We start from the raw sequence: 20,181 nt of genomic DNA on the forward strand, positions 1-20,181 counted from the left end.
CCCCTTCGAAAGCCTCGGGTTCTCTGTGCCTCTCAGTGTGATTTATCTCAACTGGGCTAAGTCTAGGATCTAAAGACACCGCATGACTCAGACATAAGTCAGCTACCTCCATCTAGTGTTCAACCAAAGAAATAGTGGTTTCTTGCTGTTAAGGGACGAAGTGGGTTTGTGAGAGATACCAGGTCATTTTCCCATGTACATGCCTTGGAAGCATCTTTCAAGGCTAATTTTGGCTGTATATGATTTTCAATTCCTGTGCTAATTTTAGATTCTAGCTGCCATTTAAGATAGGACTCTATGTTGTATATCCCTATTCCCTCACAGAAATTCAGAAAGTACATAGTTTCATGCATAATGAAGACATATTAAAGAAGCACTTGAGCCAAAGAATCTGTTTAACTTTGTAGTCAACTGCTGCTTATTGTCTCTACAGGAAAGCTGGTTGAGCAGAGGAAGCACATTGACGCAGCCATGGTTTTGGAACAGTATGCCCAGGTAAACTCAATTTCTCCCTTCTAAATAAACCCCCTAGTCAGCAAGAAAGGTCTTCTCATGATCTTAGTGATGATGAAAGTTAAAGGAACTGTGCATAATTATTAAGTCCAGAGATAGTGTTTGCCCCAGCAGTCTTATCTTGCTGGCTTGACTTGGAAGTCTAAATTTAGTACGTCTATCAGTTTTGTGAGGTAGAATATGAAAGGGCTGTACTTTAACATACTAGTGGTTTGACCTTGGTAGAAAGCACTTAATTACCTCTAAAGGTCTTTGTGCTTTTAAAAATTGAGTTTGCCAAAGTAGAAACAATGAGAAAGGACCATTATAAAACAGGATCATTGAAGACTACATATTCTTGGCTTTTACTCCCATTCTCTCCATTGGAAATGTCTCTTTTACCTCGGGGAGCTGGAGGTTCCAGTTTTACAGCAGATTATAAGGATAAGTACCCATATGAGCATTTGGTAGTATAATAGGATTTATTATGAAAATAAGAACACTGCAGTCACACTGGCCACAGACTAACAGTACACAGGTGCACGGTTGACACCAGGGATTATTGCCTTGTAGAGTTTTGACCTTTGATGAGAGAGTGTTTTTTACAGTTGTTACTGAGAGCACATTTATGTAACTTAATTGTGCTTTAAAAATATTCAATTGTCTCTTATGAAATAACAGTGAGTGAAAGAAGATAACTAAAATTTTGTATCATTAGATCCTGGAGAGAGTATTTGTTGGGTGATTGAGTTGAAAATAATCAGTGAATGAAACATACCTAAAAGAGTAGAGAGGTTGGGGTGGAAAGATATACCACATAGAGGGTTAATTAAATGGATAAGATGCCATTATCTTTTTTTCTTTGTAAATGAAGATTAATGCATAACCTTATTTTGTCTAATTTACATACAATAAAATTATGTGTGGTACAGATGTATAATTTACAAATAATGAAGTTAATTCACCAATTTTAGATGAAGAATTGAGTACATTTTGACAGATGTTTGTAGTTGTGTGACCACCATTGTACTCATGATGTAGAACATTTCTAACACCCCCCAAAATTCCCTACTTCCCCTTTTGCAGTCAGCCTTCTCCCTCCACTGCCAGCCTTTGGCAAACTGATCAGTCAGTAAAGTTTCGCATTATCTAGAATTTCATATAAACAGAGCCATATGGTATGTAGTCTTTTTAGTCTGGCTTCTTTCACTCACATAGTGCATTGGAGATGCATCCATGTTATAGTTTATTCCTTTGTATTGCTGAGTAGTATCCCATTGTATGAATATGTCAGAATTTGTGGATCTGTTCACCAGTTGATGTACATTTGGATTGTTTTCAGTTTGGGGTTATTATGAATAACGCAGCCGTGGACATTCTAGTACAGGTCTTCGTGGGGATGGGAGTGGGAATGCTACATCCCGTGGTAAGTGGATGTTTAGCTTTTTAAGGAGCTGCAGAACTAATCTGCAGTGGCCGTATCATTTTGCGTTCCCACCAGTGATATGTGAGAGGGCATCAGTGGCTCCTATACTCACCAACACTGGGTGTATTACTGTGACACTAGATGTATTATCTATTGCTATGTAACAACTTACCTTAAAAGCTGGCAGCTTAAAACAACAGACCCTATTATCCCACTGTTTCAATGGGCCAAGAATCTTGGCTGGGCTTAGCTGGGGCCTCTGGCTCAGGTGAGTCCTTTACAAGGCCGCATTTAAGGTATTGGCCGGGGCTGGCATCATCTCAAGGCTTGACTAGCTTTTAATTTCATTTTATTGACCTTGTATCCTGCAACCTTGTTAAACTCATTTATTAGCTCTAGAAGCTTTTGGGTGTATTCTCTAGGATTTTCTACATTAACAAACACAGTTTCTATAAATACAGTTTTATGTCTTTCTTACAATCAGTACTTTTTTCTCTATCTCTATTGCATTTTCTAAGGCTTCCAATGTGATGTTGAATAGAAGTGTTAAGAGTGAACATCCTTGCCTTTTTCCTGATGTTGGAGAAAATTCAGTTGTCTTTTATCATTAAGTATCATATTTGCTTTTTAAAAATTTGATTCTATTTTATTTTATTTTTGAGACAGAGTCTTGCTCTGTCACCCAGGCTGGAGTGCAGTGGTGTGATCTCAGCTCACTACAACCTTGACCTCCTGGGCTCAGGTGATCCTCCCACCTCAGCCTCCTGAGTAGCTGGGACTACAGGCACATGCCACAATGCCTGGCTAATTTTCGTAATTTTTGTAGGGATGGGATTTTGCCATGTTGCCCAGGCTGGTCTTGAACTCTTGGGTTCAAGCGGTTTACCTGTCTCAGCCTCCCAAAGTGCTGGGATTATAGGTATGAGCCCCCGTGCCCGGCCTGATATTTGCTTTTTTTTTTTTTTTTTTTTTTTTTTTAATGCTCTCTATTGCAGAGTTGGCAAACTACAACCTGTGACAAAGTCAGCTTATCACCCGTTTTGTAAATAAAGTTTTATTGGAGCATAGCCATGCTCATTAGTTTACATCTTGTCTATGGCTGCTTTTACACCACAGCAGCAGAGTTAAAGAGTTGTGACAGAGATAGTTTGGTCTGTAAGGCCTAAAATATTTACTGTCTAACCTTTTACAGGAAAAAATTGCAGATTCCTGCCCTCTTATTTGAGGAAATCCCCTTCTATTCCTTGTTCTGAGAGTTTTTTTTTTTTTTTTTTTTTTTTTTTTATCATGAATGGGTGTTGAATTTTGTCAAATGCATTTTCAACTATGATGATTTTTTGTTTTTAGACCAGTGATATGGTGGACTAGGTGATTGATTTTCTCTACTGTTAAACCAACCTTGCATCTCTGGGTTCAACCCCACTTGGTATTATATATTTATTATCCTTTTTCTCTCCTGGTAGATTAGATTTACTAAAATTTTCTTGAGGATTTTTGTGTTTGTGTTCATGAGGGATATTGGTTTGTAGTTTTTTAGTGTCTTTGCCATGTTTTGGGTATCAGGATAATGCTGCTGTCATAAAATGAGGGGTGGTGGTCTTTATACTTCTGTTTTCTGGAGGATTTCATGAAGAGTTGGTATGAGAGTCTGACTCATGGTTAAAAACCTATGTGTGATGTTTCAGACCTGACCATAAACAATTACAGACTTTACCTAGGAGGCCACATGAGGAAGAGCTGCCCTCCCCACACCAGGCTTGGCGTACTGCCAATGCATTACAGTTTCTAAAGGGAGTTGCAAGCAAGGACTCAGGGCCCCCTGTTAGTCATGCTCCTGTAAACAGTATTTGCATTCAGATTCCTGGCGCTTTCATTCCTAGGTCTCTATCTGAGGCCATGGGCCAAGGTCTTCTTCAGGCACCTCTGCCAAGTCCTCTTTATGTAAGAAGGAATGGAAAAACCTTAACATTTTTTCCCACTGTGACTCACTACCCAGTACTTTTCCACCCTTAGCCCCCTTCCTTTGCACCCATACCCCCAAGATCCATCAAACTGCTAAAGCCTTTTTTTTCAAGCTCCTTCAACAGTGAACCAACCCTCATGTCTGTGTGGATCCAGCTGACTCTTGAATAGTGAGTTGTTCTTTGGGAAAAAATGGAACAGAGAGAGTTGGTGCTTTCCCTGGTTTTAGCCTCTTGCTTATACCAATGCAATGCCTGAAGGCTTAACTCATTTTTGACTTGTTGCTTTGGTCAGCTACTCCAATACCTGACAGCTCAGCTCTTGGGAGATATTTTTTTCCTCACACGTTTAGTAGAATATACCAGTAAGTCCATCTGGGCCAGGGGGTTTCTTTAATGAAAGTTTTTCACTATTAATTCAGTTACTTTAGTAGACATTAGCCTATTCAAGGTTATCTGTGTCTTCTGGAATGAGCATTGGTAGTTTATGTCTTTCAAAGAATTTGTTCATTTCATCTAAATTGTCAGATTTATTGGCATAAAGTGTTTGTAGTATTCTCTTATTTTATTGTCCATAGGGTCTATGGTGACGTCTTGTCTTTCATTCTAGATATTGATGTGTCTTCTTTTTTTCTGATTATTCTGGCCAGAGGTTTATCAATTTTATTGATCTTATTAAAGAATGAAACATTTCATTGTTTTTCTCTATGATTTTTCTGTATTCTATATCATTAATTTTTAAAATTATTTTCTGTTTATTATTTTATTTGCTCTTTATTTTTCTAGTTTCTTAAGATGATGGCTTTTTTTTTTTTTTTTTTTTTTTTTTTTAAAGAAACAGAGTCCCAGTCTTCTCAGGCTGGAGTGCAGTGGCACGATCATGGCTCACTGCAGTCTCAAACTCCTAGGCTCAAGCTATCGTCCCCCCTCAGCCTCCAGAGTAGTTTGGATTACAGGTGCATGCCACCATGCCTGGCTAATTTTTAATTTTTTTTGTAGAGATGGGGTGTTACTCTGTTGCCCACACTGGTCTGAAACTCTTGGTCTCAAGGGATTCCTCTGCCTCTGCCTCCCAGAGTGCTGGGATTCCATGCGTAAGCCACTTGGCCTGGCCAAGGTGATGGCTTAAAGCCATTGATTTGAGATGATTCCTTACTTTATAGTTTAAGCGTATAATGCCATAATTTTCCTCAAGCACCGTTTTAGTTACATTATACAAATATTGAAATGTTTTGTTTTCGTTTTCTGATTTCCCTTGTGATTTCTTTATTGACCCTTGGCTTATTTAGAAGTATGTTTGCCGGGCCCGGTGGCTCACGCCTATAATCCCAGCACTTTGGGAGGCCGAGGTGGGTGGATCACGAGGTCAGGAGATTGAGACCATCCTGGCTAACACTGTGAAACCCCATCTCTGCTAAAAATACAAAAAATTAGCCGGGCATGGTGGTGGGTGCCTGTAGTCCCAGCTACTCAGGGGGCTGAGGCAGGGGAATGGCATGAACCTGGGAGGCGGAGCTTGCAGTGAGGCAAGATCACACCATTGCACTCCAGCCTGGGTGACAGAGTGAGACTCCATCTCAAAAAAAAAATTTATATATATATATATGTTTAACTTGCAGATATTGGAGATTTGCCAGCCATCTTTTTGTTATTAATTTCTACTTTAATTTTGTTGTGAGTAGAGAGCATGCATTTTATTAATTTAAATTTATAATTTGTTTTAATTTATAATATGGGCTGTTTTACAGAATGTTGTGTGTGTATTTGAAAATAATATGAAAGCTACTATTATTGAATGGAGTGTTCTATAAATGTCAGTTAGATTAGGTTGATCATGCTGTTCTAGTTTTTTATATCCTTATTGGTTCCTCACTACTTGCTCCATCAGTGACTGGGAAAGTGTTAAAATCTCCCGCTGCAATAATTTATTTGTCTGTTTCTCCTTTCGTTCTACCAGTGTTTGCTTCACGTGTTTTGCAGCTCTGTTATAGGTGCATACATGCTTACGGGTATGTCCTAGATGTATTCATTTTGATATCCATCTTTCTCTGTTACTATTTCTAATTCTGAATTCAACTTTAATGTTATTAGTATAGCTTTTCCACCTTTCTCTTGGTTAGACTTTTCATTGCGTATCTTTTTCTATCCTTTTACTTTTAATCTAGCTGAATGTAGTCTTCATTTTGAAGATGGGTTCCTTGTCGATAGCAATAGTTGTTTCTTTTTTTTTTTAAATCTAATTTGACAATCTCTGCCTTTTAATCGGAGGGTTTAGACATTTGCATTGAGTGTGATTACCAATATAGTTAGATTTAACCTTCAATCTTGCTGTTTGTTTTCTGTTTTTTCATTGATCCTTTGTTTCTTGTTTTTTCTTTTTTTGCTTTCTTTTGGATTTAGTATTTTTCATAATTCCATTTTACCTCCACTGTTGGCTTATTAGCTATACATCTTCATTTCAGTATTTTAGTGGTTGTTCCAGGATTTATAATAAAAATCATTAATTGACCATATCTTCAGATAATAGTATACCACTTCATATATAGTATAAAAACCTTACAAGAGTATTCAGTCCGTAATACTTTGTTACTGCTTTTGCTTTAAGTGATCATTATTGCTTAAGGAAATTTTTTAATGACCTGTCTTTCATGTTTATTCTTTTTTTTTTTCTTCAAAAGAAGCTGGAAAGGATTTTTATTCAATATTTTCCGAGTTTTCAAAAACTGCTGGCCACTCAAAATGGATCAACAACAAAAATTTAAGAGCTAAAACTGTAAAACTCTTGAAGGCTGGGCACAAAGTTTCATGCCTGTGATTCTAGCACTTTTTGAGAGGCTGAGGGAGGATCACTTGAGCCCAGGGGTTTGAAACCAGCCTGGGCAACATAGAAAGACCTTGTTTCTACAAAAAACAAAAACACAATTACCCAGGCATGGTGGTGTGCACCTGTAGTCCCAAATCCTTGGGAGGCCAAGGTGGGAGGATTTCCTGAGCCCATAAGTTTGAGACTGCAGTGAGCTGAGTTCACGCCACTGCACTTCAGCCTGGACGACAGAGTAAGACCCTGTCTCAAAGAAAACCAAAACGAAACTATAAAACTCTTAGAAGAAAACAGGGTTAAATCTTCATGACTTTGGATTTGGCAATGGATGGTTGGAATTAATACCAAAAACACAATCAATAAATTGACAAATTGGATTTTATAAAAATTAAGAACTTCGCGGTGGCTCAAGCCTGTAATCCCAGCACTTTGGGAGGCCGAGACGGGCGGATCATGAGGTCAGGAGATCCAGACCATCCTGGCTAACACAGTGAAACCCCGTCTCTACTAAAAAAATACAAAAACTAGCCGGGCGAGGTGGCGGGCGCCTGTAGTCCCAGCTACTCGGGAGGCTGAGGCTGGAGAATGGCGCAAACCCGGGAGGCGGAGCTTGCAGTGAGCTGAGATCCGGCCACTGCACTCCAGCCCGGGCGACAGCGCGAGACTCCGTCTCAAAAAAAAAAAAAAAAAAAAATTTAAGAACTTGTGTGTATCAAGGGCATTGTCAAGAATGTGAAAAGACAGGATATAGAATGGAAGAAGATATTTGCAAATCATGTATCTGATAAAGGTTTAGTATCCAGAATACATAAGGAACTTCTGCAACTCAACAACAGAAAGCCAGATAAATCAATTTTGAAAGGAGCAAAGGCCTGTAATCCCAGCTACTTGGCAGATTGAGAAAGGAGGATTGCTTGAGGCTAGGAGTTCAAGACCAGCCTGGACAACATAGTGAGACACTGTCTCTAAAAACATTTTTTTAATTAGCTGGGTGTGGTGGCATATGCCTGTAGTCCCAGCTACATGGGAGACTGAGGCAGTAGGATCACTTGAGGCCAAGAGGTCAAGGCTGCAGTGAGCTATGATTGTGCCCCTGCATCCCAGCATGGGCGATAGAGTGAGACCCTGTCTGAGAAAAAAAAAAAAAAGAAAAAAAAAAATTTAGAAGATTGGTATTCTAGTCTACTATTTTTTCAAAGTGTGGTCTTGTTAACAATTCTGGAGCCCACCTAAACCTGCTGAATCAAACTTGGTAGTAAAGCTGGGGAGATAGGCATGTCTAACAGACCTTTCTGGTGGTTTTGATGTCCAGGCATGCAGAGAGATGATGCTTAGCTTGTGTTTTGTCATTATTTTCAGAATTTACACTGCTCCCTTGTCTTTTGTATCAATATTTATGGAGACATGAACTCTAGGATAGGCATGATGTTGAGAACTAGGAGTTCTCCCCTGGCCAGGGAGATAGAGGCAAGTCTGTGGTTAGTTTTGCAGTTGGCTGTGATGACATCTGACACACTCTCTTCACCTGTTGTCTTCTTCCTGTTCCCTTGTCAGGATTATGAAGAAGCTGTGCTCTTGCTGTTAGAAGGAGCTGCCTGGGAAGAAGCTTTGAGGCTGGTAAGAATCTTTTAAACCCTCTGGATATTGGGTGCTAAGCAGAGAGGGCGAGCAAGGGATTCCAGATCAGTTGGAATCTCTTGTCTTCTGAGGCTTGTGAAATAAGTAGAAATAGGTCAGGATCTTGGCTTAAGGAAAACGGTGTTTTTAAAACCATTTTTGTTTATTTATTTATTTTATTTGTTTATTTTTTGAGACAGAGTCTCGCTCTGTCGCCCAGGCTGGAGTGCAGTGGTGCAATCTCGGCTCACTGCAAGCTCCGCCTCCCGGGTTCATGCCATTCTCCTGCCTCAGCCTCCTGAGTAGCTGAGACTACAGGCGCCCGCTGCCACGCCCGGCTAATTTTTTGTATTTTTAGTAGAGACAGGATTTCACCGTGTTAGTCAGGCTGGTCTCAATCTCCTGACCTCGTGATCTGTCCGTCTTGGCCTCCCAAAGTGCTGGGATTACAGGCGTGAGCCACCGTGCCTGGCCTTATCATTCTTGATAATATTTTGGAATTAATCCTCTACATTTGAAATATTACTGTCTTTTTACTGAAATGAATTGAATTTCCTTGGCTGCCTTGTAGGAGGCCTGTTTTTCAGGAAAATATTCTGATGACCTCTGAAAGTAATCCATGTCTGTCTAAGTATCTTAACTCTCCAATGACTAGAAGTTTTCCTTCCTAAAATTATTGTGTTTTTCCTTCTAGGTATACAAATATAACAGACTGGATATTATAGAAACCAACGTAAAGCCTTCCATTTTAGAAGGTGAGGGTTCCATTTTAGATAGAATTCCTCATTTGGAAGAAGGAGAGGAGAGAGACACGGGAGAGTCTCCTATTACTGTGTTTTTTTTAATAATATGTCATGTAGACTCAATCAAAATTACCCATTGGATATAATATTTAATTCTCACTAGAATTTTTATATATGCTGAGTAATTAAATGGTAACAAATAAAATATTTAAATGTTAGAAACCTGTCCTGTAATCAAATATGATTAAGAATCTTTGTATTTGGGAATAGTTGGTAAACTTGAATATGAACTATATTAGATAATAGTGTAACGGTGATAAATTTCTGGCATTTAATAATCACGTTGTGGTTATGTAAGGTAATATCCTGTTATTCTTAAGAGATAAATGCTGAAATATTTAGGAATGAAGGATCATATCTCTACCTTACTCTTAAAAGGTTTCACAAAAGTAATAATGGATATGTGTAAGCATGCAGAGAAACAGGAAGCAAAAAAATGTCAAAATGTTAATAATTGGTAAATCTAGGTGAAGGGTATATGTGTGTTCATTGAACTCTTACAACTTTTATGTAGTTTTCAACTTTTTCAAAGTATTTTTAAAAAATTACCTTTTCAAATGAAGTATGTGGTTCTTGGAGAACATATGAATATTACCAGTTCTAGAATACTCAGATGGTCACTGTGACCCCTTAAAAGCGAAGCGGAGAAGGACATCAGTTTGGCTTACAGAAACCTTAGGGAGTGGTTGATTTTAAGCTCTGCCTTTTTATGCAAATCCACCCTGTAAGTAACATCTGGCCTTTCTGACATTTACATGTATGCACATTCTTACCTTGTCTGCACCCCCCTTCCCCCATCCTAATTAAAACGTTGCTGGGGTACTTTTTATGTTATTCACTTTAGGTACCTCTAACTGAGTGCTGAAAGCATGATTCCTCATCTATAATAATCTAACCAGTTCTTGGATTTTCACCACTAATGAGAACCTTTCTTAGAAAAATGCCGATAACTCCATCTGCCTAGGCCCAAAACCTATTAATAAAATACATCCTTGGATAGTACTATTTTGCTTTTTTAAAATGTATTCTACTAGTGTTATTTTCCTCTTGCGTATTTTTCCATTGGACAATATTTTGCAGAAATCATTAGATACATTTTTTCCACGTCCATGGGCATTTTGATGGATGTTTAGCCAGAAATGTTTAGGTAACTTTCTTCTTACTTTTGTTAACTGTGCCCCTTCCCCCCTACCGTTTTTTTTTTTCCCCCAATCCTCTCTTGGTTTAGGTATCAAGTCTTCGTTCAGGTGATTTTACAAGTTCAGTGGTAGCGCGTATTCTGGGATAATATTGATGAACTCTAAGATCTGGAATTTCAGTCTCTAATTTGTTAATGCTTATTAAGGAAAAAAATTCGTAACCGAGTAGAAAAAAAAAACCTACTAGGAAAAAACCTAGTAACCTCTTTCTTTTTGCAGAATTCTAACCCTCCTTCACTGCTCCACACCTGTAGTTTTTTCTCTGCTTAAACCTCATGCTCAAACTATTTACATTCTGCATCTCCAGCCCAGAAAAATTATATGGCATTTCTGGACTCTCAGACAGCCACATTCAGTCACCACAAGAAACGTTTACTGGTAGTTCGAGAGCTCAAGGAGCAAGCCCAGCAGGCAGGCCTGGGTGAGTGTCTGCGTGAAGACCATCGACACGTGCAGGGCCATGGGGGTCGGGTAATGCCACACATTCTCTCGATTGCTTAGTGTTCCTCCTGCAGTCTGATTACTGTGTCATGGGGAAGTGTGAGGCCTCTGTGGAGCCCCTTCAGGGCCATCTGTGTCTGTGTTTGTGTGCTGGTGAGGGCAGGACCAAGCATGAACGGGAAGAGCTCTGCCGACGTTCCCACTGACCCCCATTCAACCAGAGCAGCTGACCACTTCTGTGTCTAACAAAATGAGTTTCCTCATTTCCAGAAAAAAGTTCAGGAAGCTACTGATTTACATTAGTAATTACTGTATTTAATATTATCTCATTCATTTTGAGATCAGCTTTGCAATCATTTTCATCCATCCTTTGATATGCCCCAGTTGACTCTAGTTCATTTACCTCCCTGAAAGTAAACCCACACATTAGCAGGCAGTGTTTTCATCTGCTTCTGGTTCTTCTTTTCTAGATGATGAGGTACCCCACGGCCAAGAGTCAGACCTCTTCTCTGAAACTAGCAGTGTTGTGAGTGGCAGTGAGATGAGTGCCAAATACTCCCATAGTAACTCCAGGATATCAGCGTACGTATCACATTGATTCAGCACATTGACCATGCCCTGGGCATATGGGGAAAGTGGAAGCAAATAGGTTGGTTTTCTACTGGGACAGTGTAGTGGGAGTGGAGAGAATATTATTCAATGTTGTGTGGAAGTTGTTCAGAGACTTTCCCAGCATATCTGAGACATTAAACTTGGCATTGAAAGGTCTTCTTCCTCAGCTTCACGGCCTGTGTGTTTTCCCATTCCCCATGAGGCAGTTCCTCCACTGAGTGCTCAGTCTACATTAACATCCGATTTTACGCTTTGAACAAATGTTGTGACTAAGGTATAGGCACTGAAAAAATGAAAAGATCAAGCTTCTTCAATTCAAAATCAGGATTGGAAGAGACCATACATGTAAAATAAGTCATCACACTTTTACCAATTATAGTAATTTGTCAGAAATATTCATGCAACACCCGTATGGTAGGTGCAGTAGATGTTACCAAAAACTTACAAGGAGGTATGAGTTATAAGAGCTTGAAGTCTTGCTTGGAATATGTAAAACAATGCAGTATTATATATTTAAACTGAATTATGCTTTAGGAATTTGAAATGGAGAACTGTGAAGTTGTGTGGGATGATCAGCAACTGCAAGAAAGTAGCCAGGCAAGGTAGCACATGCCTGTAGTCCTAGCTACTCAGGAGGCTTAAAAATATCTGTAATTTCTAACAGGAGATCATCTAAGAATCGCCGAAAAGCAGAGCGGAAGAAGCACAGCCTCAAAGAAGGCAGTCCGCTGGAGCACCTGGCCCTCCTGGAGGCACTGAGTGAAGTGGTACAGAACACTGAAAACCTGAAAGGTATATTCTCAGTCCTGATGATGATTCCTGACTCCAAACAATAGTAAACAGGCAGCACAGACAGGCAGAGTTCAGTAGGTGATTAAGCTACCATTTTCCCAATTTGAGGAAAGATGAGAACTTTTAGCAGGAAGGGTCATGTCAGCACACATTCCTGAAGCAGCCCTTCTTAGCTGGTAACTGAGAAGCCTTCCTCCGTTTGGCATCCCCCTAACTGAACTGGGAGAGATGCTTAAGCCAGGATAAAGAATTGTGGGACGCTGCTTTCTGCGTGGGCCCCCCAGTGTGCTTGATTTTCTTTTTGTAGTACATGTGTTTAGTTATGCCAGCATTTGGGAAGAAAAAAGATAATGTAGGAGAAAGGACCTGCAGTGGAATCATAGAAATTTTTGGCTTTGGATAGAAGCTATGGTATGATTTGGTCTATGGAGCTGGGAATATAACTTACCACTCTTTCAAATTTCTTCTCTCTAGATGAAATATACCATATTTTAAAGGTACTCTTTCTCTTTGAGTTTGATGAACAAGGAAGGGAATTACAGAAGGCCTTTGAAGATACGCTGCAGTTGATAGAAGGGTCACTTCCAGAAATTTGGACTCTTACCTCCCAGCAGAATTCAGCTACCCCTGTAAGTTTTCTCAAAGACGGTGTGCATGTTTTTCATCATTTTCATGGGTTATTATGTTCACACCCTCCCCAAGTCAAAAAGTTTTCCTGTTCTTAAAAACGTAAGATGCCGTAGTTAAATTATCTTAGATTTATGTTTAAGCTGTCAGTAAGATTTTATATTTGCCTGTAGAGTGACTAGTACACCTTGGCGTAGGTTAAATGGGCTATCATTTTCCTTTCTGGGTGAAGCAGGTGTCATGGAGAAAATGAGAAAGTCACGCAGTTGCTCCTGGCCTTCAGTGAGGTTGGAGTGGGGAGAGAGCGGGGAAGAGGGGATCGGAGACGGCCTCTCACTTGGATGGGATCAGGCTTTAAAGGGACCCCAGGCAATTGCTTTTCCTTTTGTTTTATGAAAAATTTGACTTGTCACTTCTGTGTTGTTACGATGGACTTTGCTGGTTGTGTTTAAGGCTGAATCAGCTTTGTGTTGCAGAATTCTAATGTATTGTCGTCTGTTTGTTATTTATACCTCTGTTCACTCTCTTATACCTCAAGTCTATTGTTAAGAGTTTTTATTTGGATTCAAAAGGCTGGTATATAAGTCAAGATCTAGAAAGGAAAACAAAAGCCTACCTATTATTTTATCACAGAATTTAATACATGGATTGGTTAAATAAGCATTAGAGGACTAAACAAGGCAAAAGGGAAACACAGAGGAAGGACACTGAGATAGTAACTATAGGAAGCAGCTTTACCCTCCCTGAGGGAACAGGAGGAGGAGTTGGGGATCATTAGAATTTAGAAGCCTGGAAGTGGGGCCCTGTAGAGCTGACTCTTGAACCTCTGAGAGGAGGGTGCCAGCCAGCTAGTCCTGGCATTTCTGAGGGGGCTGGTTCCAAGTGTACAGAAGTAAATGGAAACTGGAAGGAATAGTTGCTGCTGGGGGAAAAGCCAGCCAGTCAGGCCAGGTGCAGTGGTGGCTCACGCCTGTAATCCCAGCACTTTGGGAGACTGAGACGGGTGGATCACCTGAGGTTGGGAGTTCGAGACCAGCCTGCAACCTGGCCAACATGGAGAAACCCCGTCTCTACTAAAAATACGAAATTACCCAGGCGTGGTGGTGCACACCTGTAATCCCAGCTACTCAGGAGGCTGAGGCAGGAGAATCGCTTGAAACCTGGGAGGTGGAGGTAGCGATGAGCCAAGATCGCGCCATTGTGCTCCAACCTGGGCAACAAGAACAAATCTCCATCTCAGAAAAAAAAAAAAGCCAATCAAGGAAGAAATCTAGAAATCTTTTGTTTATCCTCCAGCTTTGTACTCCCCGTCTGGTGTTCACTGTAGGCAGGACATGATGGGAAGCCAACAGCAAGGAGGAATATCTTTCAGGTGCCCAGCCCCAGCACCACAAGCAGTGGATAGAAGGGTGGGTTGGAGCTGAGAGATTACAAATCAGCTCACTGTTTAGAAACACATATGTTTATCGTGTCTTGATTTCCTTATTTAGAAATGGGCATAAGACTTCCCTGTGTGCTTCAATAGAATGCTTTGAAGGTTAAATAAGAGGGTGAATGTAAAAGCACTTTACAAACCATTGAAATAAAAGCAACTAGGAATCAGGACCCTACAACCTCTTGAATTGATTATAATAGGTATTTCTTAGAAGAAATGTGATCATCATCTTCAAAACTGTAGTACTTTTGATGATAATTGTTTTTGTTTTTGTTTTTGAGACAGGGTCTCACTCTGTTGCTCTGGCTGGAGTGCAGTGATCACCACTCACTGCAGCATCTGCCTCCCTGGGCTGAGGTGATCCTCCCACCTCAGCCTCTTGAGTAGTTGGGACTGCTGGCACATGCTACAACACCTGGCTAATTTTCAAATTTTCTGTAAATTTTCTGTAGAGACGGTGTCACCATATTGCCCCAGCTGGTCTTGAACTCCGGGGCTCAAGCGGTCTGCCCACCTCAGCCTCCCAAAGTGCTGGGACTGTAGGCATGAGCCACCGTGCCCTGCTTGAAGGTGATAATTTATGATACCACTCCCATGCCGTCCCCTTCCGTCTTCTCTTCTGATCACACGATCACTTTAAGGTCTTATTTTATTTTATTTTTTTTCTTGCTCTGTCACCCAGGCTAGAGTGCAGTGGTGATGTGATCCATCATGGCTTGCTGCAGCCTCGAATGCCTGGGCTAAAGCAGTCCTCCCACCGCAGTCTCCTGAGTAATTGGGACCACAGGTGCACACTACCATGCCCAGCTAATTAAAAATTTTTTTTTGTAGACATGGGGAGTCTTGCTATGTTGCCCAAGCTGGTCTTGAACTCCTGACCTCAAGTGATCCTCCTGCCTTGGCCTCCCAAAGTGCTGAGATTACAGGTGTAAACTGCCATGCCTCCCACATTAAGTTCTAAGACATCCATTTTATTATTGTGGTTTTGATTGGTGAAGTATGGTTGTGGTATGTGCAGGATACTGTGAGTGACTTCTCATGGCGTCGCTCTTGAGAGTGTGCCACCAAGGGTCTGCACTAACCAGGGGTGTGCCCAGAGGCTCGCTGCAGGCTTGACATTCCTGTGGAGTCTTGTGTTTTACCTGGAGCACATGTGCACAGTTTGCATTCTGCTCCATAGTATGCACATATTTGTATTTATTTCAACCTAAAAATGTTTGTTTCCCACAACTCTTTGCATATAATTGATACTCTGCGTATTTATAGCCTCTTGTACTGTTTCCCTGCTCCTCAGGGAGTGGCTTGCTCATTTGGAAAAGGCCAGGATATATCATTGTAGAGTTTCTTTTCTTTTCCCCCACCCCCTATCTTTACCTTGTTCTGGGAGAAAGGAGAATTAGAGGTCTGAATTGCAGCTGGAGAAACTGGCAAATTAAAATCACATCAGGAAAGAGAGTTACTATGTTTCACACCATACCAGTAGAAATGACAGGCTGTTTTCTGCTGGTAGGGATTTGGCCTTTGGTATTGGCAGTCTTGAGAAGTATTAGATAATCTTTGCTGATACAGTCTATTTTCTCCTTAGGTTCTAGGTCCCAATTCTACTGCAAATAGTATCATGGCATCTTATCAACAACAGAAGACTTCGCTTCCTGTTCTTGGTTAGTATTTTTTCTCATTTAATATTACAATACTAAGCAGCAGGACTATCTTTCTGTAAGTATTGAGAAGATCAGCAGTAGAAGGAGAGATTGGATACAATTTTTCACTACAAAAAATTGACTACAATTCTTCCTCAATTCTAAGACCACATCTTTAGTATGATCAGTTTCATGCTTCTAGCGGTGGGGGACCTGGTGCGGGAAAATTCATATATGACCATTGTATGTGTAATTTTAAAAAATATTTTATGTGGCATATGCTTTTTCATAAAGGCACATCACAGTTCCAGTTTCAGTCTAAACCATCTACATTTACATATATATCAAAAGATTCTTCTGAAGCATCATTACTGGCTGTTGGCAGTTACGCGTTGCATCTTGGGGGCATTTTCATAAACTTGCTTATGAGTGGGACCTTTTTATTATGTTTAGAATTGACAATATAATTTGAAGGCAAATCCAAAGAATATTAGCATTTTATACATATTTCCTGTTTAGTTATGCATGAAGTGTTTTATTTGTTGAGGGAGATGATTCTCAATTAGATTACTTATATCCTTAAAAATTAAAAACCCTAAACGCTTTCTTTTGAAAGTTGGTTAGAAACATTTAATGGGTCAACTTGGGACTTTGAGTATTTGCCCTTACTTATAGTTGGGTCAATCAAGCATTTTAGCTTTGAAAAGTGAATATTAGTTTCTAAAATAATTAGCAGTTTTAACTGCTGTTACTTGCATTTCTAGCATGTGACAGGCAATTTTCTGAAATTTTTTTCACCGAAGTGCTACACTGTAATAGCATTTTGATGATATTTGAAGTAGCCTGTGGGGATTCAAATTAAGTTTGACTTTAACAGCTTATGTTGCTACCAGGAAAGAGCAGCTACCTTCCATCCCAGCTCAACTCATACATCCAGACAGTAACTACTGTATTCCTAGCTCCTCTTCTGTCTGGAGAATGGCAAGGTACTTTTGGTATCAATTTCAACACATCCACTTATTCCTTTTTTTTTCTTAAATTTTTTTATTAAAAAAAACAGAGGGGGGTCTTAATATGTTGCCCAGGCTGGTCTCAGACTCCTGGTCTCAAGTGATCCTTCTGCCTCAGCCTCCCAAAGTGCTGAGATTACAGGCGTGTGCCCCTGTGCCCAGCCCACTTATTTCTCAGATGCTAGGAACTTACATTAGACCTGAGGCCATTTGGTCATTGTTTATTTTGTGCGGTAGTGCAATCCAGTTGTGATTTCTGCCTCCTGTGTTCCTCGTTGCTGGCCTGATGCTGACCTTCAGGTCAGGTCAGTCCCACCATCCCCCGGGGTATTCTAGATGGCTTTCCCACTTCAAAGAGCACTTTCTTGTTTTCCAGCTGAGCCTTAAAGACACTCTGTAATATTTGAGAGCCCCTCATTATCTGAGTGTTCATTATCATTACCCTTGTGGTTTCAAGATTGTATAGGAAAAGGGAAGTTCCTATAATTCAAAAATTGCCACTGATGAACTAATCACAAAATTAGTCCCCCTCAAATATTACTCAGCTCCCCTCCCCAGCTAACAATAGTTGAGTATATTCACACATCCCCACAAGCGGAATCAATGACTTGATAGGTCCTTTCTGATTGTTTCCTGCTTTGATACAATACAGCAGCATGCAGATCAGTTGCAAGCCTTAAAAAAATTTAGTATTACATAAAATAGATTAAAATGATGTTGGAAAAGTACTTGAATCACTGCTGGGTTGGACTCGTTGCAGTTGATGACAAAATAAGTGCTTCAAGTGGTTTTGACCATCAAAGGATTGAGAGAGCTCCTTAGAAAAATTGCAAAGCCCTCAAGGTATTTTTATAAAAATGACTTTTTTGTGTGCTGTGAAATTCAAATATGGAAATGTGAAATATGTCATGTCCTGCTGTCATATAATTTGTCAGAATAATTACTTTCTTGCCCAAAAGTCTATACTTTGCGTTTATTTCAAATTAAGTCTGGAATCAAATATAATTGTAGTTATGCCTAATTTTAAAAAATGAGGTAGAGCACATTATTTTCATAACTAGTTTTTTAAAGATAGTCTTATTCCAACTTTAATTGCTATTTATGAAAGTATGGACCTTGTTGACAGTGAATTTATTTAAGTAGCCTTTTTCCAGTATTGATATTCTTTTATCTTTATGGCACCATTTAGTGGAGAGAAATATAAACAAACATAAAGCTGTAGTATGAAATCATAACTGCATAAAATTAACTGTAGTACATACTGCACTACTGTAATAATTTTGTAGCTACCTCCTGCTGCTATTGTGGTGGGTGAGCTCAAGTGTCACCAATATCTGCTTAAAATGCCATGTACCACTAATCATGTCCACATGAGCAGCACATGACAGTCTCCATTAATTGCATATGGCAGCGAAAAGTGATCTCTTGCGTTCTCATGTATTTTTTTATCATGTTTAATGTAATATCGTAAACCTTAAATAACACCATGAGACCTATAGGAAGTACCACAAGTGATGCTTCCAGGAAGCAGAGAAAAGTCATGACATTACAAGAAAAAGTTGACTTGCTCAATACGTACTATAGATTGAGGTCTGCAGCTGTGGTTGCCCACCATTTCAAGATAAATGAACCCAGTGCCAGGATGATTGTAAAAGAAAAGGAAATTCATGAAGCTGTCACTGCAGCTATGCCAGCAGGGATGAAAACCTTGTACTTTTTGCAAACGACCTTTTTATCTTGTATTGAAAATGCAGCTTTTATGTGGGTGCAGGATTGCTATGAGAAAGGCATTCCTATACAACTAATATGATTTGAGAAAAAGCACAGTCATTGTATGAGAACTTAAAGCAAAAAGATGAAGGATCTAAAGCTGGAGAATTTAATGCCAGCAAAGGATGGTTTGATAATTTTAGAAAGAGGTTTGGCTTTATAAATATCAAGATAACAGGAAAAGCAGCTCCTGCCATCCAGGAGGCAGCAGCAAAGGCAGTCAGGTTTATGATCAGGACTGCTCTTATCTGTAAAGCTGCTAACCCCTGAGCCTGGAAGGGAAAAGATTAACACCAGCTACCAGGCTTTTGGTTGTACCATACAACAAGAAGTCTTGGACAAGGAGAGCACTTTTTCTGGATTGGTTCCTTTGTCGATTTGTCCCTGAAGTTAAATAGTATCTTGCCAGTAAGGGGACTGCCTTTTAAAGTTCTTTTGATACTGGAAAATGCCCCAGGCCACCCCTAAACCCATGAGTTCAACACTGTGAAGACGTTGAAGTGATCTACTTGCCCCCAAACACACATCTCTAATTCAGTCTCTAGATCAGGGGGTCATAAGGACCTTTAAGGCTCATTACAAACAGTACTCTATGGAAAGGATTGTCAAACGTACGGAAAAGAACCTTGCTAGAACATGAAAGTCTAGAAGAATTACACCATCAATGATGCCATCATTGTTATAGAAAAAGCTGTGAAAGCCATCAAGCCCAAGACAATAAATTCCTGTTAGAGAAAACTGTGTCCAGATGTGCATGACTTCACAGGATTTATGACAGCCTATCAAGGAAATCATGAAAGAGATTGTGGATCTGGCAAAAAAAAAAAAAAAAAAAAAAGTAATGCATGAAGAATGTCAAGATAGTCAAGATAGGGGTCTTGGAGAAATTCAAGAGGTGATAGACATCACACCAGAGGAAGTAACAGAAGATGACTTGATGGAGAAGAGTGCTTCCAAACCAGTGCCAGACAATGAGGAAGATGACATAGAAGAAGCAGTGCCAGAAAATAAATTGACATTTGTTCCAAAGATTCCAATTATTCAAGACTGCCTTTGGCTTCTTCTACAACATAGATGATTCTATGATATGGGCACTGAAACTAAAAGAAACTGTGGAAGGATTGGTACCTTAGAGATATGAAAAGCAAAAACATCAGAAATTATGGTGTATTTCTGTGAAGTTAGTGACTGAGTGTGCCCACCTCTGTTGTCTCCTCTTTAACCTCCCCTACCTGTTTCATCTCTACCGCCCCTGAGACAGCAAGACCAACCCCACCATTTCCTCCTCCACTTCAGCCTACTCAACGTGAAGATGACAAAGATGAAGACCTTTATGATGATCCACTTCCACTTAAAGAATAGTAAATACTGTTTTCTTAATATTTTCTCTAGCTTACTTTATTGTAGGAGTATAGTATATAATACATATAACATACAAAACATTTGTTAACTGACTTTTTATGTTGCCAATACGCTACCGGACAACAGTAAGCTATTAGCACTTGAGTTTTGGAGATTCGGAAGTTAAACATGGG

The 20,181-nt window shown here is 39.8% G+C and overlaps 1 protein-coding gene across 2 annotated transcripts in view; it reads left to right on the forward strand.

Annotated features, from left to right (window-relative positions):
- Window positions 1–20,181, forward strand: part of ELP1 (elongator acetyltransferase complex subunit 1) — a 65,541-nt gene that overhangs the window by 43,753 nt on the left and 1,607 nt on the right. The window contains exons 29-37 of one of the 2 annotated variants that reach the window (XM_065530251.1): window positions 434–495; window positions 8,255–8,317; window positions 9,012–9,072; window positions 10,627–10,740; window positions 11,231–11,342; window positions 12,037–12,164; window positions 12,639–12,793; window positions 14,679–14,796; window positions 15,812–15,887. In XM_065530251.1, coding sequence (XP_065386323.1) covers window positions 434–495; window positions 8,255–8,317; window positions 9,012–9,072; window positions 10,627–10,740; window positions 11,231–11,342; window positions 12,037–12,164; window positions 12,639–12,793; window positions 14,679–14,796; window positions 15,812–15,840 — 842 coding nt within the window. In that variant the 3' untranslated portion in view covers window positions 15,841–15,887. The remainder of the gene's footprint in view (window positions 1–433; window positions 496–8,254; window positions 8,318–9,011; window positions 9,073–10,626; window positions 10,741–11,230; window positions 11,343–12,036; window positions 12,165–12,638; window positions 12,794–14,678; window positions 14,797–15,811; window positions 15,888–20,181) is intronic. The other variant, XM_005581114.3, reaches the window with a different exon arrangement.

Source organism: Macaca fascicularis, chromosome 15 (genome assembly GCF_037993035.2).
Source record: "Macaca fascicularis isolate 582-1 chromosome 15, T2T-MFA8v1.1".
Lineage (NCBI taxonomy): Eukaryota > Metazoa > Chordata > Mammalia > Primates > Cercopithecidae > Macaca > Macaca fascicularis.